General features: G+C 42.5%; 1 protein-coding gene across 5 annotated transcripts in view; it reads right to left on the bottom strand.

The window, feature by feature from the left end:
* Positions 1–26,474, bottom strand: part of LOC135114105 (protein turtle homolog B-like) — a 192,257-nt gene that overhangs the window by 73,874 nt on the left and 91,909 nt on the right. For 4 of the 5 annotated variants that reach the window (XM_064029809.1, XM_064029818.1, XM_064029826.1 and 1 more), the window contains exon 3: positions 14,420–16,017. In XM_064029809.1, coding sequence (XP_063885879.1) covers positions 14,420–14,525 — 106 coding nt within the window. In that variant the 5' untranslated portion in view covers positions 14,526–16,017. The remainder of the gene's footprint in view (positions 1–14,419; positions 16,018–26,474) is intronic. The other variant, XM_064029842.1, reaches the window with a different exon arrangement.

Genomic DNA, 26,474 nt, shown 5'->3' with positions numbered 1-26,474 from the left:
GCCGCCCTCCGCCTCTGTCCAGACTGCTGCTCTCATCTGAACCCCTTGACCGTTATGGCTCTTCCTCAGGCTTAATAAAATGCTGTGATGTAAGTTCTGAGTAGGACGCCACTGACTTGACTTGATTTACTTGACCTAATTCCAGTCCGACGCTTGCCAGGTGGGGTCTCTGAGTGCTCTTCTGAATCCCGATCATGCTCTTCTATTTCTTGCTGAAAGAGTCAATTTTTGCCAAAGATACCACTGACGCCTCTAAAAGTATTCTTCGAGTAGTTCGGAGATATAAATGGTTGTTGTCTTATTTTTTTGCTCAGAGCTGTTATGCATAGCTGCAGTACAAAGTGCAATTCTGTCATTACCAAACACTCACAGGGTTAACAAAGAGTCGCTTGAAAATATCTAATACAAGTACAGTCTCTTTTTGCAGTCCAGGTCAGAAGTTGTTTGATCTGCCACTCTCTCTTCCACTGTGCTTTGTTATTTCCTTTAATCTTAAGCCCTCTGATCTTGGAATCTATCAGTTGTCAGGTTTTGTAAATTCTCAAAAGATTAGAGGAATTACGACTGGCGGGGAATGCTACACACAAAGAAGTGATGACACTATGATACTCGACAACTGACTCAGACTGTACAGAGGAATGCATGTATTTCTAATCTAAATAATGATGACAAAAGTTGTATAGGACCAAAACAGTCGGCTGATCCTGGGCAAACAAATAACAGTTGAATCAGAGACAACGATATGCTTGATAAAAATAAGTTATATGATTTTTTGACAGTTACGGTATAAAACAAATATCTGAATCACTCGGAAAAAAAAACGCATCAGAAAAAAATCCAGGGACTTTTATATATATATATATATACAGTATATATATATATATATATATATATATATATATATATATATATATATATATATATATATATATATATATATATATATATATATATATATATATATATATATATATATATATATATACATATATTTATTTATTTATTTATTTTTTAACAATTAAAAAGAAGCAACTTCCCAGAGCGCAGGAGGTGAGGTGAGGAGACACGCTGCCATCGCGTCAAACTTCCCCCGCTCTCACAAAGTTTGACGGCGCCGCGTCCTGACCTCGCACACACAAGTTCAGTTGTGACCAACACACAAATATTAAATTTCTGAAATTTTAATTACTACACTAGATGCTGAAATGTAACAACAGAATGTAGCAAGTTTTAATCCATTGTGGTAAACTCAATAGTGTCATATTTTTATTTGAGGTATTACGGAATTATTTTTTTAAACACTTTGTGTGCTTATGACAACATAACACATATAAGTCGATGAACAATATTTTGCTGAACAAGAATTATTACTACAGGCAATAAAAGATGTGAAATGCACTCGATCACTCCTTCAATATTACTCTCTAAACTAGCACTAACTCCCTTTATCAAGCTTGAGAGACAGCAAGAGCAACATAACGGTTAGAAAAAGAAGAAAAAACAAAAATTCCACCACATCAAATTATAACTAAAACCAATTGAAAAAAACAGGCAAGAAATTTCATGATTATAACGACAAACAAACCATCACCTCAGAGGCGAGCAGGGACAGAGCAAACATACAGCCACACCACCTTCCTTTCCATCTACACCTGCTTATGTGTAGAGAATGTGAAAGTTCATCTCTTTAGGTTCCCAGTGGAGACTTTTTGTGAGGAATCCTCATAAAAAATGCAACAACTACTGTAAGCTGTCAAAGGAAGTGATTATATAAATGTAAATATAGTCAATAGGAGGCTTACAGAAAGACTGAAATTTCACTGCTTGGAAATGTTCAAGTTGTGGTGGTACGAGACATTTAAAGCGAGTGGTTGAAATGTCTGCGACTCGCTCTGACAGGCTGACTGATTAGGATTGACAGAGGAAATTACATAAAAAGATGCAAGAACGAATCCCCTTTTTCATGGTACAGTGCAACAAATAATGCTTCAGAGAGCGTGAAGTCCGCGCGATATGGTAACACAACTCGTGCAATAAGGTAAAATGATAATACATCGTTACGAATTCGTGCAATAAGGTGAAGTAATAATAAATTGCGCAATAAAGTGACATAACTCGTGCAATACGGAAAAGTAATAAAAATAATACGTGCAGTAATCTAATGTAATGATAATCCGTACAGTAAACCAACATAATAACACGTGTGCAATAAGTTAACATAATAATTCCTACAATAAACCAACATCACAATTCGGACGCAGCGTAACTTTACAGAATTTCAGGGTCGAATAGATGATGAAACCCAGAGACAGACAATGCAGCAGAAGTTCAGACCTGTGAACCCCTCCCCCCCCCACACACACACACACAGGAATGATGTAAGGGCTCGTGCATCTGTCTCACAATTCACCGCCACCCTATTGAACCGCAGTGCTCGTGTCAGACTTTTGCCATGGTAAGGGAACACGACACTACCTCTCTATAATGCTGCAAACCGAGAGAGTCAAGGTTAGCGCCATAACTCTTGTCTCTTGTATCAAAATCACCGCGCTGAGTAATATAAATAAAAATAAACCTTCACAACATCTTCGCAACACTTTTAATTTCCGGTTTATTTGATGAGTTACCTGACCAACGCTCGTATGAAATTTAAGACCATATTCTGAAAAGTATCTACGCTGCACCCAGACTACTTTTAAAAGGCTGTATTTAAAATTTTTAGTCAGTTTTTACGGTTCTAGTGATAAATTAACGAGATTCCTACATTACTAACAGGAGAAGCGCTCGTGAGAACCTGGCAAATTATCTCTATGGCCTTTGAAAATAGTCGTGACGAGAGAGCAAAGCGTTTCAGAATACGTAGTGGCCACTCTTAACTAGCTGAGGGAATCCTCGACCACACTGTTATACCAGGAAGCATTAACTCCTGGTTGACGCGTGGGAAGTCTGTCACCCTCGTCGCCTCGCCCTTGTGATCTGGTGCTACATGGTTTTGTCAGGTGTGAAAGCAGAGGGAGTCTCACCCCAAGGATCCAATATTTTATAGGGTGTTTTTATTATGATTGTGGTTCCCTTCGTAAGTTCTTTTTACCATTCGTTTATTCAGTTTTATAAAAATGAGTATATTGTCATAGTTTTTTTTTTTGTCTGTCTGTCTGTCTCTCTCTCTCTCTCTCTCTCTCTCTCTCTCTCTCTCTCTCTCTCTCTCTCTCTCTCCCCCTATCTCACTTACAGGGTAATAAATCCGGTAACATGCGACCACTCTTTTTAATTAGACACACACACACACACACACACACACACACACACACACACACACACACACACACACACACACACACACACACACACACACACACACACACACACACACACACACACAAGCACACACCAGCACGCCATGTTTTGCTTATAATTAATAACTTTGGAGTGCAGGTACGGTATTTTCTTTTCGTGTGTTTGGTAAGTTGGGCCTCGTCAGCCTTGGATGGAGTCTTGAGACGTGAACTACTGACGCAACTAATTTAAAGCAAAGTTCTTGGCCGGCCTCCCTCTATGCAAAGTTATATGAGATGCTGAAGGTGCTTGATTGTCGTGTTATATGTGTTAGGATATACGGTCACTCAGAGGCCCGTGTTCTTAGATGCTTTGTGCTCTCACTAAGATTATTTTGAAAGGACACATAAATGGTAAGTCGGGTCCTCATAGGTCTTTTTCCCAATGAGTATGCAGAGTCCTTGCTTACCTACAATTAGAGACAAGAAAACACATTTAAAACCACAATAACTACCAATAAAGCTTGTCATCGTGAAAGAAATACTGAAGGTAAGAGAGGAAAACATTTACAAAAACCCTGACCATAACTGTGACCCTGTAGAATATTCTAAACATCAAAGGAAATTTTTCAACTCCGAGCAAATGGAAGCAATGTGAATAAACAATTAAACTCGTTCTCTCATTACGGTCTGGAGTGATGTGGTGTTGCTGGTCCTGCTTTGGTCCCCTTTCGTGGCGAGGAATATTGATAGGGCGCAAACCTTCGCTTCCCTTCCCTGGCATTCATGCATCCATTCCTCTCTCACCCTTCCACCCTTGCATACTCTCCTCCTTCCCCTAACTTTCTTCCATTCTCTCTTCTCTTCCCTTCTGTCCTTGCATCCATTCCTTCCTATCCTTCCACTCTTACATACTTTCCCCCTCCCTACCACTCTTTCATTCTTTCCTTTCTTCTCTTTCATCCTTGCCATCCATTCTTTTTTCTCCTTCCACCCTTGTACACATCATCTCCTTCCCCTACCACTTTTCCTTCTATCCTTGCATCCATTTCATCCCTTCCCTTCATCTCTTGCATTCATTCCTCCCTCCCCTTCTACCTTTGCACTCATTCGTCCCCTCTCCTTTTTACTCATGCATTCATTTCCTCCCTTCTCTTTCATCCTAGCTCCTTCTTTTCTCTATCCTTCCATCTTTGCCCACCTCCTCTAATTCTTCCACCATAGCCCCTCTCCTCCCTCTCCATCATTGACACTTCCTCCCTTCCTATTCCACCTTTGTTGCCTCTCCTCTCTCTCTCTCTCCTTCCATTCTGACACTCATTCCTTTCTCCCCCTTCCCGCTCCCCCCAGTTCAGCAACCCTCCTTCACTCCCACTAGGCTTGGTGGCGGGAAATATGCGGGAAAATTAAAAGTCTGCCACATCTTTGATAACGAACTGGAGGGTAGGGAGACCAAACTTGAGCTAAAATAGTACGTTAGAGGTTTATTTTCGTAAAGTTTCTTGCCTGCTTCATTGCATCATGTTCTCACCCTTGTTGAAAAGTCATGGTGTCCTAAAAATACCAAGCTTTAATTAACTGTTAGATGATGCGTTCTTGATTGGTTAGTAAAAGGATGTTGATGTATTGTATATATATATATATATATATATATATATATATATATATATATAATATATATATATATATATATATATATATATATTATATATATATATATATATATAATTATATATATATATATGCTTGTAGGTCTGTATTCTTCAGTGCTTTCTTCTCTCAGCAGGACTGTTTCAGAGGCCACGTAAATAATTAGGAGGGTTCTCATAGGAGTTATTTTTATTCATTTATTTATTTTTTTTCACTGATATTTTCCTGCTACACACACACACACACACACACACACGAGAGGGGAGAGGAGAGGGAGAGGAGAGGAGAGGAGAGAGAGAGAGAGAGAGAGAGGAGAGAGGAGAGAGAGAGAGAGAGAGAGAGAGAGAGAGAGAGAGAGAGAGAGAGAGAGAGAGAGAGAGAGAGAGAGAGAGAGAGAGAGAGAGAGAGAGAGAGAAAGAGAGAGAGAGCAAGGGAAGGGAGGTAATTGCAGTGAACATTTCCAATTACATAAAACCATTCCTCTTCCTCTTATTCATTTGATTCTTTAAAGCCTTTTTTCAATCGGTGATGCAGAATAATTGTTCTACTATCGCTGGCATCATGAAAACGCCCCAGAAAACCCTAACAGTTTCCATAAGAGCGTGTTAAACGTAGTAGGGACAGAGGGTTGGAACGTTTAAGAGTACATGTATGACTCATTACGGTTCACCCTCTCTTGACGAAGTGACCATTGGAAGCCCCACAGATATATAAACATATACGCCAAAAAGGAAAGGGGATGGTACCAAAAATAATGTCAACTATGCATCATTGAGATTATTGCATAAGATGGCTATTATGGAAAGACAATGTGTTTTTTGGCTCTCCATTTGTATATTCGTCATCCTAATTAGGGTCAACAGATTCATCACTGCACTTCTCCACTGTACTTCTATGGTCGTTCTTTTGTTAATATTTACAGCACAGAAAAAGAAAAAAAAAATCACGAACACAGAAAAGAAAAATATGGAAAAAGATGTTGATTTTGTCTCTTCTAGTCTACAGAATTACTTAAGAGAATTTTCAGTGCAGATATAAATGTTAAAAAAATAAATAAGTAAATGGTGATGGATAAAATAATGTACCTAGCAGAGTTAGTGCGTCACATCGGGCGAGTAGGCAGTGTCTCAACAAGTCACAGAGTTGGACAATAAACGTAAGCCTTTCAAAACAACAACAGGCAAACATACACAACAACACATGTCTCCCTGAGGATGTCATATTAAAATAAACATCAGGCGAAAAACTACGAATCACTGACATGTTTAAAAAAAAAAAGGAGAGAAAAAAAAGGGAAGCTGTAATTGAATTTCACGCGTAAATACATAAACGAGAGAGAGAGAGAGAGAGAGAGAGAGAGAGAGAGAGAGAGAGAGAGAGAGAGAGAGAGAGAGAGAGAGAGAGAGAGAGAGAGAGAGAGAGAGGAACCAAAAGACCGAAAAACCGAGAGACCACGAGGGAGGTAATTCCGGCGAACACATCCAGTTACATAAAACCATTCCTCCGCCTCTTATTCATCTGGCCCATGCAGCCTTTAATTCACAAAAACCTTCAAGAGCGCACGGGATAATGACGCCCTTTCGCCGCAGCCCTCCGTCCACCGCACCGTCCCGCACCTCACCTCGCTTGACAATCAAACCCTGTGGAGCGGCGGAGAGACAAAGACCTCTAGCACCTTATGGGAAGCGTTCGAAGGGCTTCTTGTGGGGGAATGTTCAAATTACCGAGCGGCTCCTGTGCTGCAAGTTGTAATCCTCAATGTGCGTCCAGTGGTGATCGTTATAATGTCCCTATTGCAATCCCCAGCAGGTGCAACTAGCGGGATAAGAGGCAGGCAAGCAGCACCACAATGTATGTACGTACGCGAGTCAGCAGCGTCCCCAAAGCACCGGGCGCTCTCTCTCCCTCTCCCTTTCGGGTAAGATGTTCAATAAACGCTAACTCACAACTCAAGAGAGACTCCGATGCCTTCACGGGTCCGATATTGGACCATTCCCACATTCTTTTTTCTTTATTTGGTATTGTTTGTGGTCTGCACTCCGCGCCCTCCTGTCGCGGGTCATGCAGGACTCCTTCACAGCTTGGTGAGGGAGGGGAGTGGTGGACAAGCCAGGGACGGTCACGACACGCAGATATCATGGGGAAATACCAAGAGGAGGTTCAAGATACAAACAAGAAGGGAAAGAGGTTGAAGCACGTATATAGCTTAAGAGGAGATCAAAGGAAGAAGTCTCAAGACACGTACAACAAGCAAAGGAGGTTCAAGAATGCAGATAGCTTAGGAAAAGATCAAAGGAAGAGGTTCAAGGCACGTACAACACGACCAAGGGAAGAAAGTTCAAGGCACGTATAACAAAGGGAGAAGGGTTCAAGCACATAGCTTCGGAAAAAAAAAATACTTTGTACATGAAGGAAGAAGTTCTAAGCATGCAGGACAGATGGAGGAATTTCAAGGTACGTATAGAACAAGTGGTAGAGGTTCAAGGCACGTGGAACAAAAGACAGAGGTTCAAGAACAAGAGGCAGAGGTACAGAACAAGGGGAGGAGGTTCAAGGCATGTAGAATAAGGAGGTTCAGGGCAGACAAAAGAGGGCAAGGAGGTTTAAGGAACGTAGATCAAGCGAAGGAGATTATAAACACGAAAAATAAGGGAAAGGGGTTCAAAACGAGCTAAGAAAAGGAGGTTGAATACACACAAAACACGGGTAAGAGATTCAAGGCACATAGCTTTTGGGAAAGAACGAGAGAAGAAGGTTCAGTTTATTCAAGAACAAGTTTTTCTCTTGTTATACACCTGTCACGAAGTTTCAACTGTAAATTTAGACCAAAATCACAGTACTCTATGCACTGATTAGTATTGTCCTTTCACCGCAATATGTAACAATTCACATCACTTAAAGCAATGTATGGAATCTTTATAAGCATCTACAAGAAGGAAGGTGATAAAAAGAATAGATTTTGTCAATTTCTAACCCAGTTCAGTGTTTGGAGGTGGCTCAAGAAAAGATAGGATGTCTCGGAGTGATTGGTAATTAAGGGAAGATGTGTCAAATAATAGTGAAAGGGTTAATTATTCTGAAAAAAAAAATTATGTGTTTTGTATTCTTGTTCCTCGGATGAGTATAATCTCCCTCGGCGTGGCGTGAATTATTCCTGGTGTTTTGTAGTGAGGCCTCCCCTGCCCACCCACCCCAAGACAGACAGTGCAGGGCGGGATTCTTGGCATTCCGCTCCCACTTCAACGCTCACATACACAGGAAGGCAAGATTCTACTGTCGCTGTTAATGCCGAAAGTCCTCTTGTGGCTGCTGTTTATATTGTTGTTGTTGTTGTTGTTGTTGTTGTTGTTGTTGTTGCACTATTATATAACTGGTATTGATTAACTTGGTGTTTTATTTGTTTATCTATTTATTTATTCATTTACATGTTTATTATTTATTTATTTTTCATTAGACTATGTATATTTGAGGGAAAACAAATGTTATGCTGATTTGTAACTTCCGCTTCCCTCTCTCCCCCTCATCTCTCTCTCTCTCTCTCTCTCTCTCTCTCTCTCTCTCTCTCTCTCTCTCTCTCTCTCTCTCTCTCTCTCTCTCTCTTTCTCTCATGCGCGCGCCACACAGGGTGCCGGACAATTACAGCAGTGTCGCGTCGCGGCGTGAGTGTGGTCAAGCGATAACCATGAGGCTCCTTAGTGTCGAACTCTGAGCACCATCGGCCCCGCACCTGCCCTTCACCTTTAATAACAGCGTCCACATAAAAACAGTTCCCGTTAACGGAACAGTCGTGAGAGGACCGTAACCTGGCTGGCGGTGCAACCTTGGTCCACAGTAATAACGAGACGCCTGCCGCCTCCACCAATAGATGTCGAGGCGATAAGGCCAAGATAAAGGACCCAACTCTCTTTACGGGACGACCAGGGTGGCGGCGGCCATGGCAAGGGAGACTTAGGTATTAGTGGGCAGACGAAGGGGCGGCGGCGACGATAGTGGAGAGAAAAGATGTGGCTGGCGCGGGTCTTGAGGAGACGGCTGGCTGAAAGTCACGCTGAAAGGCCGATCTGGACAGGAGAAAATGTATATAAGTGTTTGTGATCGGTCGATTGACTTTGCAACTACCAGGCTGGAAAATACAATGGCGAGTTGACGGAACGAGATGGGCGGTAAAGGCGACGGCAAGCACGCCGTAAAAGGTACCGCGAGATTGTCGTGAAAAGGAAGTGAGGAGCTGCGCCACTTAACCTACATAATGTGAGGAGGTGAGGCAGTATAGTGCTCGGAACACAAGGAAAGCGACATGTATACGTTTTGATCGGACAAAAATAAAAATGGGTGCCAATATGAGTGAGTTAAGACGAACGTTAGCGCGGCGTGAAAGCAGAGCCACCAAACGGTGGCGGCAGATGAGAGTCAGACTCAAGGATCGACGCCCCTCACACACACTGAACGCACTTGCCTGGAAAAACCTTTGTTATTTTCTTTTCTTTTATTATTTTTTGTAATATATCTAGATTTATTAATTTTCACAATAAGCGAGTATCTAATTCACTATTTCTCCAGTGATGATATACAATCTTTTAAAATATTACTTAAAATTTTATTTGTTAAGCTCATCTTCTGCCAATTCAATGACTTTTAAATAATTCCAAGTCATGTATGTTTGCTTATGGAAGTTATTTAGAGTTAAAAAAATTGGATCTTTAAAAAGTTGCAGTTTTGGCAAGCAATGGTCAAGTATTCTGCACATAACCGAGGTCTGGCACAAAAGAGACCGCGGCACCAGACTCAGTTGCTCGTAACATAACCTTGAGCCGTGAGACACACTACAGTCATGGCCAGATATCGAGTAACACATCGCACCTCCTTCAACTGTTTATAGTTTTTCTTCAATCTAAGTCTTTTGAACTGCTAAGAATCTATCTGTTGTCAGGTTTAGTAGAGAGGGTGTCAAAAGATCAGGAGGGATTAAGATCGAAGAAAAACAAAAAACGCAGTAGGAATAGATGCAGCCCGACTGCATGTTGTGTCATGTTATGTGGCTTCAGGGTAACAGTTCAGGAGACAAAGAGAGAGAGAAAAAAAAAAAAAAAAACTGTACAGTCTTTCAATCCAAGGCATTCTACTGACCAAACGAGAGAAAACTTTACCTTTCCACAAGGATGACAGCAGAGGAGTTGTCATGAAAACAGAGAAAAATTTATATCATAGCTCTTCGAAAAATTAAAAGATGAAAACTTAAAAATTTCAAAGCCAAAGCCTAAGATGGTGAACAGTGGTTTTGGAATTCCAGTAACAGCGTTGTGAATAAATCTTCAGTGACTGGATGCGGAGTGAAGATTCGCCTTAATTAAACTGTCAAGGGACTTTCTATTTCTGCATCGGAGCCACGCAGGAATTCCACACAAGAAAATGTAAAATAATAAACAATCAGTATGATAATCAGACAGAAACCCAGAGAACGATTTAAAATTGCTAATATCTATTTTCTTTTCGTTAGGTTCATTAAAGGACGAATAATTCTAGAAACAACAGACAGTCCTTAGAGAGAGAGAGAGAGAGAGAGAGAGAGAGAGAGAGAGAGAGAGAGAGAGAGAGAGAGAGAGAGAGAGAGAGAGAGAGAGAGAGAGAGAGAGAGAGAGAGAGAGAGAGAGAGAGAGAGAGAGAGAGAGAGAGAGAGAGAGAGAGAGAGAGAGAGAGAGTCCTTCTGCCACCACTATCCTTGACCCTCCCCTGGAAATAAAAAGAGGAGATAAAAACCCTGAGGAAGCACGAGCATTAATCCTGCAGGTCAACACGCGAGGGTCTTGCAGGTTCGTGATGTCATTAGCGTACATCACAAGTTAGTCTGAACCCTTTTACTGCTATGGTCGTCCTTGTTAACACTGAGAGCACTGGAAAAAAATTGTTTGCATGTACACACACACAGAAAAAGGGAGAGAGAAAATGGGAGGTTAATTTTGTCCTTTCTACAGTACAGAATTATTTTAAGGGACTATAGTATAAAAATGAGTGTCTAAATAATTTGTGGGTAATTATGGGGGAATTATATAGCAGTGAAAGGATGAAAGCGAATATAGCAGTGAAGAAATGGAGGTGTATTACTATGTGATATGGTACAGAATAACAAGGCATCGACTTTAAAAATATCTTCAAAAGTAAGATTTATGCTAGATAAGGACATAGGAACCCACTTTCGTACTGAAGACACCTGCAATGTTCACTAATTGGTTTTGCGTTCTTTTCTTTCTTTTTTTTTTCTTAAGTATGGAATCCATTCTTTTTAGCTTATTTATTTTTTTTTTTTTTTTCGGACAGAATCAATCTACGTTATGTACTGTTACTACTTTCACTACTCCTACTGGTGGTGTTGGTGCCGCTATTGCTGCTATCACTGTTACTGTTGATCCTGCTACTGCTGTTAATACTAAATGATAAAATGGACATCTACTATAGGTTTCTGCTACCATATCAATGCTTTCCTTCTCTATTGTATCAGCTTCAATGTTTCTGTTATATTTCCTCCCATATTCGCTCCCATGATCGTATTATACTTTACCATATTTACTCCCATGTCCTTGTTTTGCTCTTTACACTGTTTGCTCCCCACACCATTGTCACACTCTACCATATTCGCTCCGTTACATTCCTTACCGTTTCTGTACCCATGCTACTGTTACACCTGCCATATTCGCTCCCATGCTTCTGTGATACTCCCTACAAGAGCCGATGCCATTACGTTTCATGGAAGTGTGATAACCTGAAGTTCAGCAGTTTCTCAGAGTGATGGTTACGGCACTCTTAAGCTACGAGGCATGAAGAGCAGTATACTATTTCACATTCCTGCGTCCCGGTCTTGAAAGCCTTGATGTACGTAAGTCTAAGTTTCGTTGTACCTAACAGACGAATTTATGGATGAGGATGATATGTGGAAAGAGGAATGTACGTTTCATACAGGGCCTGCCACGTGTAGGCCTGACGGCTTCCTGCAACTTCTCTTATTTCTTTATGTTCTTGTGTTCTTAATGAGGAAAACTTGGATTGTAATAGACGGAATGTAGGTTCACGAATAGGATTGTGAGTGAATGGAATGAACTTAGCAGGAATGTAGTAAGTGAACGGATACTTTCAAGGGGAGGCTGGATAAATTCATGGATGATTGTGACAGATGGCAAGTTTTTAGTGGGCAGAACCTGTGTGGTGTGGGTCAGCTGGCCTTTAAGAGTCTAGTAATTACAATTATTATTTTTTTCATTTGTACCAAGGCACATAACTCAAGAAATTACTGTTCTATTGCGTCACAAATGGAGCCATATATAAGGTTCCCGTAATCGCAAACTTGATTTAATTAATGAAATATCAAAATCATGTCACCTATAATTTTCTTGACTCATGGTTTCCAGTCAAAATTATTCGCAGTAATATTTCTTCCACGTTTTGCTCTCCTCCCTTCCACTTTGATGGTAATTACTTCCGTCTCTTCCTCTCTAAAGGTTAGCTCCTTCCTCACACATCTGCTTAAAATTCAACACGGGGAAAATGTTGCCTCTTATTTCCATTTTATAAATTATACGTAATGACGTTCTGAGCCATTCATGTTTATGACTTATGTACGAGGAGCACATATCTCTCACGGCTTATTTCTGTTGTTCCTGAAATACTCTTATTGGAATACTCTTATTGGTACGTGATATTTCACTGTCCGTGTCATCTCTTTCACCTCTCCGTATACCTTATGCCCTGTTGCTGGTTCACGAAGCACGAAAATTAATTCCTCTAGATAAAAAAGATCATAAAGTAAACATTACTAACAAGAGGCTGACTGCACACTTCCCCCTATTCACAATATCCTCCCTTCCCTTAATAATAACAGGACGCTTAATTCTCATGCAAACTAACACTAACCGCTGACCACACAATTCCATCTTTTCCTTCACACATTCAAAACTTATGCCGTTCTTTAATTAACATTTCTCACAGTGCCCACGGACAACTGGTTCAGCCACACGTGCTCTGCTGGAGCCCGCCCACCCTCGGGATTCGATTCTGAAGCTACGACACTCTTTAATTTATGAGACAATAGGAAAGGGAGAGATTTTGTTCCCAACACTTCCCCGTATCGTACGGAGCACAGAGAACACCGCGTCAGGAGTGCTTGCGGTGTGCTGCCCGGGAGGCGTGTCAGTTTTAAGACTTTAAAATATTTCAGCATAGGTGAGAGTCAAGCACACACTGAGTGCCACCACGACTCCCGCTCTTAATTACTTACGGGTTGCGAGCGAGAGAGAGAGAGAGAGAGAGAGAGAGAGAGAGAGAGAGAGAGAGAGAGAGAGAGAGAGAGAGAGAGAGAGAGAGAGAGAGAGAGAGAGAGAGAGAGAGAGAGAGAGAGAGAGAGAGAGAGAGAGAGAGAGAGAGAGAGAGAGTATACGTCTGTTTACGCGCGCGCACGCACGCACACACGCAGACACACACACACACACACACACACACACACACACACACACACACACACACACACACACACACACACACTAACAGTAACAGGTAAGCGTCAACCACAAGGAGCGAGCACTGAATGGAAGTGACAAGTGACATCCTCAGGTCACCAGTGGTGGCGGGCCAAAGGGTTGAGGGAACGGCAGGAGTTGGGGGTGGTCGGGGGAGCAGCTGGGCAGTGAGGACTTGGTTGTAACGATCTGTGCGCGCAAACTGGTCCCCGCGGTGTTCGGGCGCCCGTTTCGACCGGTCATAACCCATGGGGAGAATAATTATGCGGCACTTTGAAGGTGATGGGGCTAACGAGACTCTGATGTTGGCGGAGATTGCGTCGATATTATTGGTAAAGTTTCTGATGCAGGCGAGGCGGAGGAGCAGACGAGTGGCGGTGACAGCCATTGGCGGCAGCGACAGGTGCAAGGCGATAGTCAGCCGCTGCGTCCAGCCTCATCTCGCCTCGATGGCACCCTAACGACGGTAACTTTTCAGAAGGTTTTCACACGTCCACAGTAACTGCCGTGTCTTATACAAACATTTCAGCTCAGGTGCTCACGACGGAACATTCAACGGCATGCGTATCTCAGGCAATACAGCCGCTACTTCCCGTGAGCCGCGCGGCGCCGCCAACCAAGGACGAGCAAATATACTACAATTAGAACATATTCCAATGTATGTGCGCATTCCCGGAAATGAGGCATATTACACCGGCTCAGGCTCAGAGGCAGCCTCGCCGCCACCCGCAGCGCGCGATACTATGTTTCCGCGAGAGCTGAGCTGAGCACTGGAACGACCTCCACGTACTGCTTCTTAATACTTGCAGCTTTGCGATCACAACGTCAGGAACAGTAATGAATGCATTTCCACCATTCTGAAGTGTGCGTACTGAGCTTAATCTGAGAAGACTTCACAATGAAATAGAACATTTGTGGCTCTTTCAATTTTCCATTCCCTGATGAAAACCCTGATGAAGCACCAAGGCTGAGGTGTGCGTATTAACTCACCTGGGTTGGGCTCCGCCGATCCGGAGTTGGCTCCGAGCAGGATGAGGAGCGAGGCCAGCATGATGCTGGCACTCAGCATGGCGGGGGGCGTCAGGCGCAAGTTCATGCCGGCGGTGGTGAGGGCCAGCAAGCTTGCCTGCCGGTGTTACGCCGCTGCCAACCAAGGTGTCGCCAGCACTGACCAGTCGCTACTCCAACACGTCTCCTCGTGGCTCTTCCTCGACCAACCTCTCCGTCATGAGTGAGAGCTTCCCTGAGCCCTCGCACTGTTCATCTAGGGCACCAAGTCTTTTTGTTATGCGAATTTTTCACTTAAGGAAACAAAAAGATAAGGTGTTATTATAGTTAGTAGTCAAAACCTGCTTGCATAAACGCCTCACTAATGTAAAGCATTACTTTAGAGGTCACACTTCAGTTTCGTTACTTTGTTCTTGTTCTCGTCCGTTTACTGTCTGCAGTGCATGAATTCTGTCATACGTAACTAAATTTGGTACCTGATGCAATTGTTCTTCACCGCTCCTCAAGTTATCGGTCTTCCAGCGTGTCAGGATGCACGTCACCGGGGCGCCACTCACTGCCTCGGTCCTGTCCGTAACAGTCATCGACACCGCGGCCTGGTATCTTCGTCACACCGTCACGCCTGTCTCGTGCCTCCGCCTCTCTCCACTCACTCCTGTTCGGGTTCACAATTGCGTGTATGTATTTTATTGGATCAAAAAAGTTTTAGGCATTCAATTTCGCCTCTGATATACATTTTTCCAATATTCCGTTAAATAATGTAATTCTGTTGCGTCTGCTGCATTGTAAATAACTTAAACGTACACATTCTGATAGCAAGTCTTCAACACAATGTTTCCTGCACTGGTACTGCTCTTGTATTAGGTTTTGAACTTCTTTGTATTCTGACAGTTCACATTTCTCTAATAAAAGCTTCCAACAAAGCCGTCAAATGTTCCACTGAGGCTAGTCTATTATGGCAATAATACACCACTTTGCAGGCCATCAAGCGTGGATACCGAATGATTATGACCATTAGGGGTGTGCAACAACATTCTTGCGACACTCAGCTGCCCATTTCCCGGGACAGTTCCTCGCGACACTCGAACAGTGAGCAATGAACAGGTCACATCGTCACTACACCACGACGCGTCACCTCTGTTGCTGTTGCTGCTGCTGCCTGCTGGCGCCTCATTGGTCACTTCACCGTCTTTGTTACAATGATATTTTCCACATGATCTTAAGCGAAATAAAGAAAATGTCACTAAAGTCTTCAGTGCAGTGAGAAAACATCATCTTTGCACTAACGGTTGAAACACTGCACACCTAAATCTGCTACAGTCACGTCACGAGCATCACCTCTTACGGCCTTAACGAGCCAGGAAAGGCCTACCGGGGCGCTGCATGCTCACTGCACCGCCACATCTTGAGGCTTAAAGCGGCTCATTATGCGACTCATTCATCATTAACTTCCTTCCTATCTTGCTGGAGGCGACAGCGAGGCATTAATCTGACTTGTCTGGCTGCCTGCACGGGACCGGTGGTCTTCCGTGGCAGCTGAATCAGAGCTGGAACACTCGGCGCCTCTCCTCCTGGGCTTCCTGAGGGCAGAACACAACACAAAGTTATTATTAGTTCTCACTCGAAATGTACATTGTATTAGTAAAGCTACTCCTTTTATAGAGTTTGTAATTGTAATTTAAGGTAAAAAAAAAAAAAAATATTAGATGGAGAATGTTAGTTCTTTATAGCAAGGAAGTGATAGCATCTAATGAGAAGGTAAGCGACGTCGGCAGGGGCGGGAGGTCAACTGAAGAGGGCCAAGGTTGTTGAGGCAGCGTCTAGAGCAGGATGGAAGATATGCTGTACAAAAAGAAGGATATCGCAAGTTGGACATAAGGCAAGGATACCAGTAAGAATATCGAAAAAATTGCCCTTTTTTTCTTTTTCATATATGTCAAGAAGTTTTGCACGCAAGACCACAATGAAAGCAAGAACAACTTACTGTGAGGAGTCCTTGTTATATATAAATCATGTACGTACTAATCTTAATTGGCTTGTTATACTTATCATGTGTACTTACCATTAAAACACAGCATAACTTTAATACTCCCAAGTAAAACTAAAATCTGTGGCTGTGTGAGCGAACTAAGGAACACATTCCAGCGGATTTAGTAAAACAAGTCCAGTGGGGAACAGTGCATAAGCGAAAACGGGGAGCTGAACGAGAACATTGGGGCGTAACGCGAGAGGAGGCTCTTTCCTGACGCTCCTGCTCAAACGGTCAGACAGTCGAGCTTGCCAATACCAGCAACGTGTTTTTGACGGAAGGAGGGGAGGCCGTGATATGAAAGTCAGAATGTAGCGGCGGGGCTTCGTTAGGTGAGAGATGAGGTGCAGGGAGGGTACAGTGGCGGTCAGAAATCCAGTAACCCTCTGCAATCACCGCCACTGTGTTTTGGGTTTCCTCTCAGCATGAACCCTTTCGCTGCTATGGCCGTCACTGTTAACGCTGAGCTCTCCGTAATAAATTGCTTGAATGGACATAAAAAAAGAAAAAAAAGAATATGAAGTTAATTTAATCTTCTAAGCTACAGCAGTACGTATTGAAGAGACTGCAGTACAAAAAATAAGTCCTTTAAGAATTGTAGATAATGGGAATGACTGGTTGGCAGTGAAAGGGTTAAATCCTCTGATATGCCGACAGTCTTCTCCCGAACACCTGGCAAAAACGTGGGTTCTTTGGGATCCTGAGGTAAAAGTGTATTTATTGTCTATAGTGCTCGTATTGATATACGCTGGTAGTTAGTCACGCGTGTATCTATGAACCAGAGAAACAGAAGGAAGGAGAGAATTTGAATAAGAATATAAATCTATGCGTCCAATTTTTCGTTCGTTCGTCCGTCTCTCTCTCTCTCTCTCTCTCTCTCTCTCTCTCTCTCTCTCTCTCTCTCTCTCTCTCTCTCTCTCTCTCTCTCTCTCTCTCTCTCTCTCCGTCATATTCCATTCCACTCTAATTTCCTCTAGTCACAATTCACTCTCCCCTCATTCCCTCTTCCTCATGGCCGTCCGCTACTATGGTTTCTCCTTCGCTCACTTTACCTTCATCTTCACAAATCTTCGCTCGCGGCTCTGACTTCTTAATTGGCACCTTCTGTGAGCGAGACGTGCCTTGGCCTTGCTTCTCCTCCATCACCGTTGACCCGCCTCCTCCTCCTCCTCCTCCTGCCCTGAGATATAACACGCATATTGGCAGGCAGAATGTTCACCACACTAGCTCCGTCTAACCTGTTCATTCCAATCGCTATTCGTGTTCAGGGGGGTTATTTTATTCGGCTTTTTACACTATAACCTCCTTCTCCGTTTTTTCTTTTATGCATCGTGGCTTCCTGGGGTTAAAAGACACGGTTCACGGTTCGGTTTTGTTTTATTTGTTTATTTTGTTATTTATTTATTTTATTTTTTTTTCGTCTGTGATCGGTCGTCCTTTTGATGTTTGTTACTGGGAATCGCTGTTTTGATTCCCTTCTTCCGCCAATCTCTCTCTCTCTCTCTCTCTCTCTCTCTCTCTCTCTCTCTCTCTCTCTCTCTCTCTCTCTCTCTGTGTGTGTGTGTGTGTGTGTGTGTGTGTGTGTGTATATATATGTATGTGTGTGTGTGTGTGTGTGTGTGTGTGTGTGTGTGTGTGTGTGTGTGTGTGTGTGTGTGTGTGTGTGTGTGTGTGTGTGTGTGTGTGTGTGTGTGTGTGTTATTTCCTGCGCCGTTACTTTTCTGCTTACAACGAGGAGCAGCAGCAGTAGTAGGTTCGATACGGAAAGAGTGTGTTTTGGGGGCAAGGGAAGGGGAATGCGGGCGAAGGTGGCGCTGGGTGAGGGTCGGGGAGGAAGGGCAGCGATAGTTATTGTTATTCGCGAAAGTCCAAATAACTCGCGAAGTTTTAGAGGAACGCCTCCAGAACGAGCATGGCGGTGGGCGTACGAAGGAACAACAGCGGCAGTAGCAGTAGTCCGAAGGCATCAATTACTTGGTGGGATGGAGGGCGACGTGGCCAGACAAGGTACGCGCTTATTGTATTTTGGCTGATCTTTAAATGTCGGGTGTCTTTTTCGTTTTTGTCTTGCCTGTCGAGCTAAACGTGAGTGACTGAGTGTGTGTGTGTGTGTGTGTGTGTGTGTGTGTGTGTGTGTGTGTGTGTGTGTAAGTGGGTAAGTGTGTTTCCTTCAATCCCTCGTTTTTATCTATATATTTTAGGTATTTTCAGTGAATTGTTTGTGTGCTGAGTATGTGTAAATGTGTTTCTTTCTAATCTTTGTTTTAATCTACATATATTAGTTATTTTCAGTGTCGTATTTCATTTTTCTTTTACTGTTGTGTTTGGATAGCTAATCCTTTTATGTTATACTGATATATTAAATGTATTAATTTATGGTAGTGTTCTGTAAAGTGGGTATCAGATAACATTTGTGGCCGTGGTTGATAAAAATCTCTCTCTCTCTCTCTCTCTCTCTCTCTCTCTCTCTCTCTAGTGTGTGTGTGTGTAGGTGAGTGTGTGAGCCACATGTGCGAGCACCTGAATACATTGGGTGCGTCAAGTGTCCCTCTGGGTGGGAAGTTCTGTGATAATTGCAGTGGTGTGTCCAGGAATTTTTGTCTGTAGGAAGGGCAGGGAGGGAGCGCGTCAGGAAACAAGCAGCAAATGGTCAAGCTTGTGAGGGTCCCGAGCAGTGTGGGTGGCGGAAAAAAGGTAAAAGTGCCAGAAACAGGACTTCGCTTTTTCTCTCTCGCTCTCTTTTATTTTTCTGGACAGTTGCAAAGAAAGAAAGTAAGGAAATCTTTACCTGTGTTAAATGTTTCTTTGGATTTTTTAGGTGTTTAGCGTAAAGGGAAACAATAATAAATACTGGCAGAAAAAAAAAATAATTGAGAGTAAAGAAACAAGGATGATAAGGACATGGTCTTTAAGGCAAAAAATCAGGATACAACTAGAAAAACGGCTTCAGACTTGATAAACTTGGATTAAAAAGAAGGAAATAAGAAGAAATCAGTAAAGGAAATAGGAGGGGTATATGATTGGAATAAACTTAGTTATCATGTCGTCGGTGCAGTTAATAGGGAGCCTTAAAAGAATAAAGTATCAATTTAGGGATAAAAATAGTATGTGGACATGTGTATATATGTTTTGTGCAGCGACTACCACATGTACGTAGACCTATTGAGTACTTGAAGTTCGCCTTATGTTCTTAAACTCTTAAGCACCAGAAGATAATATTTACTATACAATAACATTATAGATCGTTACCTACTTATTTCACAGAACAATACATAAGGCAGTGCAACATAACGGCAGCGTCTTCACGTCATGTGTGAATGCGAGCAGAGTGAGTCAATCTCTTTCGCTCGTAATTTATGGTGCCTCGCGGGGGTCATTACAGGAATGGCGCGGATGTTCACTTGCTTTCATGCCCTCATAAAAGTGTGCTACTGGGGTGACTTACGTGCGTGCCTTCGCTTCCCAAGTCATCTCTGTGGGTTACCTGTGTCATCATGGACCGTCTTCATGAACGTTTCATCTCGACTACCTTTAACAGGCTCTAGTGAAAGCGACTGAGGTTTTCAAGGCCGTTTCAATTTTTCTAGTGACTGTTTAGCAAGGATTCTATACTATCAATGGGAAGAACATCCATGAAAATTTGTTTTACTCGTGAATGTCGCCTATGAAAATAATCCTAAACGTCGAGGAAAACAACCGAATGTTGCGAGGGGATGAGGTAAGGGCGCGTATTCTTAAACGCTTTGGGGTCTCATGGGGACGATTTCCAAGGGGCACTAGAGAATTAAACAAGTTCACATGAGCATTTGTCCTATTAATGACGCAGAATCCTTGCTAAACCATCGCTGAAAGCACTTGAACGCTCTTGAAAACTCTAATAACTCACTGTTAAAAAGTAGTCGAGACAAAACACCGTGAAATGTTTAGAAATACTGACCAACGACGAAATTTTAAAAGTGTACCTACTTTGTCTCCTTTACCGGTACAGAGGACCACGTGGTACTTAGCTACTCTTCCTGTGAGAAACTTACGTGTATAATACAATTAAAAACTCGCTTGTTGACTAATTATATATTGTAATTCTCCCAAACTTTGCCAAGTTTCTGAATATCGTCGCTGCTCCTTCGGGAACATTTTCTGCTACTCGCTACTTGTTTATTTAAAGGTAATTTCTTTTCAACACTAAATTATGAAAAACCATCTTTAAGTGAGAGAGAGAGAGAGAGAGAGAGAGAGAGAGAGAGAGAGAGAGAGAGAGAGAGAGAGAGAGAGAGAGAGAGAGAGAGAGAGAGAGAGAGAGAGAGAGAGAGAGAGAGAGAGAGAGAGAGAGTCATTGTTTGTCAGTAAGAATGGTAGATAAAGGTGTACAAATTTGGTTCTCATAAAAAAAGAAAATTCACAAACAAATAAAAGGCATCCCATCCCATTTTTGTTTCTCCAGAATAAAGTACGAACATGAAACAAAATCGCCTCCGTTACCAAGTTCCTAGCTTTCAACTGTACTTGTAGAGGGAGAATGAGAGAGGAGGGGTAGTTTGCGAGAGGCCTGGCTGGTTTGAGGGGACTTGAGCGGGCGCACACATCCCCTCTGCAGCAGTATTGGCCTGACGCAAGCCACGCCGGTGAAATGGATGAAGCAATATGCGCCAATAAAGTAAATGGACGTGAGAGTCAGTTATGCGGAACGTTTTCATCAGTTGATTAATTTGCAATGCGGCGTTTGGCGTTCATATCCCGACGTTGACATGGGTTTCCAAGGGTAAGGTTGACAAATACTGTCCATCTCATTTTTTTTGCTGGCCAGAAATAGCTAATAATTGAAAAAAAAAGTAAAGTAAAAAAAAGTGCTGAACGTTTCCATCAGTTGACTGATTTGCTATTTAGCGTTTCCCGTTTGTAAAATTATGCTCTCGTAATTATAAATTTTGAAGGGCAAATTTGACAGATATAATCCTGCTCATTCTTTATTGACCAGAAATAGCCACACATGAAATAAAATGGGGAAAATGCAAAGCGGAATAGATAAAAAAAAAGAAGTTTAAAAGTTGTTTAATTCTGGTATAAAACTGTGCAGGAAAACCCAAAACTCGAGGCCGGCCAAGTGAGCAGGTCGTGTCGTTTTGGGCATTTCCTGGAGCAGCAAAGCCACGCGAGAATTGTTGATTTTATGTTTGCGCTGAGAGATGCGAGGCGTTGTTGTTGTGTCCGCCTTTGTTTGGTCTGCCCGCTCGTCTCTCTCTGTGCCCGGGAAAAATAAAGCTTACAATCAAGGTCACAGTTATTGCCAGGATGATTTTTTCTTTTATCTTGACACTCAATTACATCAAATAGGAGACGAAGCACACACACACACACACACACACACACACACACACACACACACACACACACACACACACACACACACACACACACTGAATAGACTGGACTGCAAAAGTGAGGCTGAATATTTGAGATGGCAAGAGATGGAAGAAGGCAAGGAGTCTGAAAGCTATATGAAAAAAAGTACAGCTTCCACTTTGGAAATACACACACTTGGAGTAGACGACTAAACAGGGCAACAACTGAAGTGAGGAGCTTAATTTAACTACAAGGAAAGCTGAACAAATATAGATATGGAGACTGAACCACACAGGAATAGCTCAGGCCCCATATACCACCTACCCACCCACCCAAACACACAGACACACACACACACACACACACACACACACACACACACACACACACACACACACACATACGAACACAAAACACACGACACCCGGACTCCTAAATTCGTTTACATCTCGTATAAACTAACCAATTTTCTGGGGGATTTGTTGGGCCAATTCAGACGGTCTCAATTTATTCCCAAGAGCGAGGACTTGGGCATTCAGCGGCGGTCAGTGGCTGGCGGCGGCGAGGCCACTTCTCTTGCCAGGATATACAAGGCCCTGATTTTACCACTGCGCCTGATGGAAGGGACGAATTCTTCTTTTACGTAACTCAGATGCTAATTCTAAGTCCGGTGGTTGGAGTATCGCTGATGGCGGAGGGAGAGAAGGTAGTACGTTGGGATATTTTACGGGGCCGGAATGGAATAAAGTAACCTAGAGGAGAGGTTGATATATTCCCGTGTATTTATTTATTTTTTATTTCTTTGTGTGTTTCAGCCGACAATGCAGCACGAAGAATACTTTTGCGACGCGGTTTTCAAGTCAAGCGACAGAAGGAGAAAGGGAGAGGAGGAGATGTTGAAATATTACAGTTCTTCACATTTTACCATGGCGGGTGTCGGCGAGAGTGACAAGAAATCGACGTCTCGAGAGAAGTAACTTAATTCCTCTTGAGTGATGCAGAGCGAGGCGACGCACCCCATTTCCACCCCCCTCCGAAACGCCTTGGACTGGGTTGCGCATGGAATATGAACCTTGTATCTTATGGCGGAGAAATAATTATATCAGCTCTAATTGCTCTTAATTGCTTCGAAAAGACACGTTCTGACAGTGTGTCCAGAATTTCATGAATGTAAAAGGGTCGGAGAAGAGGGAGAGAGAGAGAGAGAGAGAGAGAGAGAGAGAGAGAGAGAGAGAGAGAGAGAGAGAGAGAGAGAGAGAGAGAGAGAGAGAGAGAGAGAGAGAGAGAGAGAGAGAGAGAGAGAGAGAGAGAGAGAGAGAGTTAATTTCGTACCCTTTATGCACTCTCTGGGTACGAATGTTTTTTTTTTTTTGTAGGTGCTATAAAAGTAAACACAAAATAACTTAACAATACCCTTCCCTGCTCCTGACAAAAGCCACAAAGCCAGCCTCCCGTTAGAGCCATTACAGCCACGCCCATTCATTACCACCACCTCTCTGTCCTTTACTCCCCCCCCCCCACAAACACCGCCACCACACCACCACCTTAACTTCCTTTCACAGTAGCACACTATACTATGGTAACTCCCCTCTACACCATAAGACCACTACCATAACTTCCCTTCACACCACCTACTACCACCTTAACTTCACACTACCACTTCCATGTTCAGTATCGCCAGCCACACCACCACACACCACTACCATAATTCACTTCTATACCTCCTCCTCTTTGCCTAATATCCCCCGCCACACCACCACACCACTATACTCATACACCACCACCACCACTACTGCAACCACCACAGCTACATCCTCTCCATCACAATGCCATTACCAACGCCAATACTACTTCCACCACACCACCAAAACATACTACATTTTTCCGTCACCACATGGAGCTACACACCAACACTCATCACAATCCCCACCAAAATCTTTCCTTCCACTACCACTAGGATCACCACCTCCACCTTCACCTCCACCATCACTCATCACAATCATAAGAGTATCAAGAAATATGGAGACTACAGAAGCCCAGTTCACATACACAATACAAACCCAAAGTACTTTAGACTTGTAACATCAACCATCTACAATAAATTTATCCATCATTCACTAAAACTGCCTGTCTTGACACTTAGCGCGTTCTTGCAAACTTAACATCTATTTTCAAACTAACTTCAGTCTACCTCCGTTTCAGACAAACAAAATGCACTCTCTCCAAACTGTCATAAGAAACCACGCGAGAAATTCAGCAATGGACACTCAAAATCCGCAGAGAACCACAGGCCAGTGTCGGGGTGAACAGCAGGCATCACTCTGGCTCTCCCTTCCGCAGCAGCGAGGGACGGCGGGAGACCATTGGCAGGGATGACCTTCAGGAAGTCAAGGGATGGGAGGTATTGGCCCAAAGGAAGGAAATAGAAAAGGAGGAAGAGAGATAATTAAGACGAGATACGAGTTTGACATCAGGAAGAGGGAGAAGATGAGGGTAAGGTGTAAGGGGATAAGAAGAAGGAGAAGGAGGAGGTGGACGATAGACAAAAAGAATGAAAGAAAGAAAGAAAGGAGGAGGAAAGGCATAAAGAAAAGGGTGAAGAGAAAGAAGAGAATGAGGAGGTCTAAGACGATAGAAACGACAACGAAAACGAGGAAGATAAAGAGGATCAGGAAAAAGAGGAGGAAGGGAAAGAGGAAGAGGAGGAACAGTAGGACTGCCAAAGAGAATTACATACGAGGGAGGAAGGGTAGAAGTGAGCACAAAGTGAGGCGGAACGAACTGAAGGCACAGGGACAGGGGAAGCAGAAACACGAATATAGAGAGAATAAAAGAGAACGAAAGGAGGAGGAGGAGGAGGAGGAGGAGGAGGAGGAGGATAAATAAAGAAAAAATAATTTCCTATTTATCCTCAATTTTAATGTACTCTAATTTGGCAAGATAACACATCTACGGGTTTAATTTCACGTACCTATGCACTGTAGGGTTTCTGTAGTTGTACGGCATACACATAATTTGTATTAATTCTCTTCCAGTGTACAATAACGGAACGAAATAATTAACAAAGATGAGATTATTACGAATAATTCTCCATCCACTCTGTTCCTTGTTGATTTTTTTTCCGGTCGTTGACTGTTTCATTTAATTCCGCTGCGTCTATCTAATCTCAGTCTAGTTTAATTATTTTTTGTTTCATTTATTTTTCATGCACACTGTGTACACTGGGACAGTTTCCCACATTTTCTATTGTGGATGCCATGGTGCTTTTTTTTTCTTTCTAACAATATTCCTTTTTAACTTGACAAAATCATCAGCGTTATCTAATTTATCAATATTTGTTTTTCTTTTTATTTTTTTAAAATGTTTGTCAAAGATTTATGAATGAAATAAAATGTCAGTAATGACTAATTGCTGCCACCGCCGGGAAAGCAACAACACGTACAAATAATTTTTCAGTTTAAAGTCAACACTGAACAACACAACATGTCTCGCAGCAATACGGAGAATGTATCATCAAGAAACTATACACTGACTGATTGCTCAATTGAGTGGTTACTCAATGTCAACATTCAAAAAGTAATATCATCTCCAATTGGTTTAGTTTACATTGTGTACTGAAAACAATTCACCGGTGAAGCCCGTTTTCCCCCACACTCCTTGACATACAACATCGCATAATACATGAATATTAATGGTACCACTTAAGAGCCAGACATGTTGGCTAGATAAAGTGACGAGGTGATGTGCAAGGTTGTGTACGTGATGGCAAGCTTCCTCTGCTAAATCATTAAGAACCATCTAACAAAAGACCTAAAGATGTCATGTGGAGTCAACACTCCTCGTAATTCATCGATATGACTTGCAAGGGACCACACTATCGAATTTAACGAATCAATAAAAAAAAAAAAAAAAAACACCAGGCAGGTCGACGAATTGGGTTGGTGAACACAGACAGATAGCCAGCCAAACAGACAGACAAACAGGCAGGTAAGTAAATGGACAGACGGATACAAAGTCAAATGCACAGACAGACAAACAAACAAGGGAACAATAGACAGGTAAAAAGACAGACAGATAGACAGAGAGGCAGATAAACACGAAGACAATAGTTAGACATTGACAGACTAGACAGACAGACAAGTACGAGTAGATCGTCAAGGAATTAGTAGACAGATATACAGACAGTCAGATCGTCAAGGAAGTAGACAGATATACAGACAGACAGACAGACAGACGGGCAGACAGACAGGCAGGCAGATGAAAAAGAAGACAGTAGACGAAAAAAGACAGACAGTAAGACACGCAGATGTACAGGGTGACAATAAACATATATACATACAATCAGGCAGACAGGTAGAAAGACTGGCAGATAAAAAGAAGAAAAAAAAAAAACAGCAGACAGGCACAGGCAGACAGAGACAGGAAACCCGACAAGAGAGAAAAATAAAGACATGTAGACAGAGAAAACCGAAAGGAGGCAGGCAGATAAACACAGACAGACTGTAAATAGAGATGCACCTCCATTTTTTACTTTATGAATAAGGAAACTGGTATAAAGGTTGCATGGTGTACATTAATACAGCAATATTTCATCAGCCTTCTAAAACATTACAGTCACGGAATTAACCGACTGAATTATCAAAACGTCAAATTAATTCTTAAAAAAAA

The sequence above is a fragment of the Scylla paramamosain genome, chromosome 2, assembly GCF_035594125.1.
Source record: "Scylla paramamosain isolate STU-SP2022 chromosome 2, ASM3559412v1, whole genome shotgun sequence".
NCBI classification, from domain to species: Eukaryota; Metazoa; Arthropoda; class Malacostraca; order Decapoda; family Portunidae; genus Scylla; species Scylla paramamosain.
This window is presented reverse-complemented; position numbering and strand designations above follow the sequence as displayed.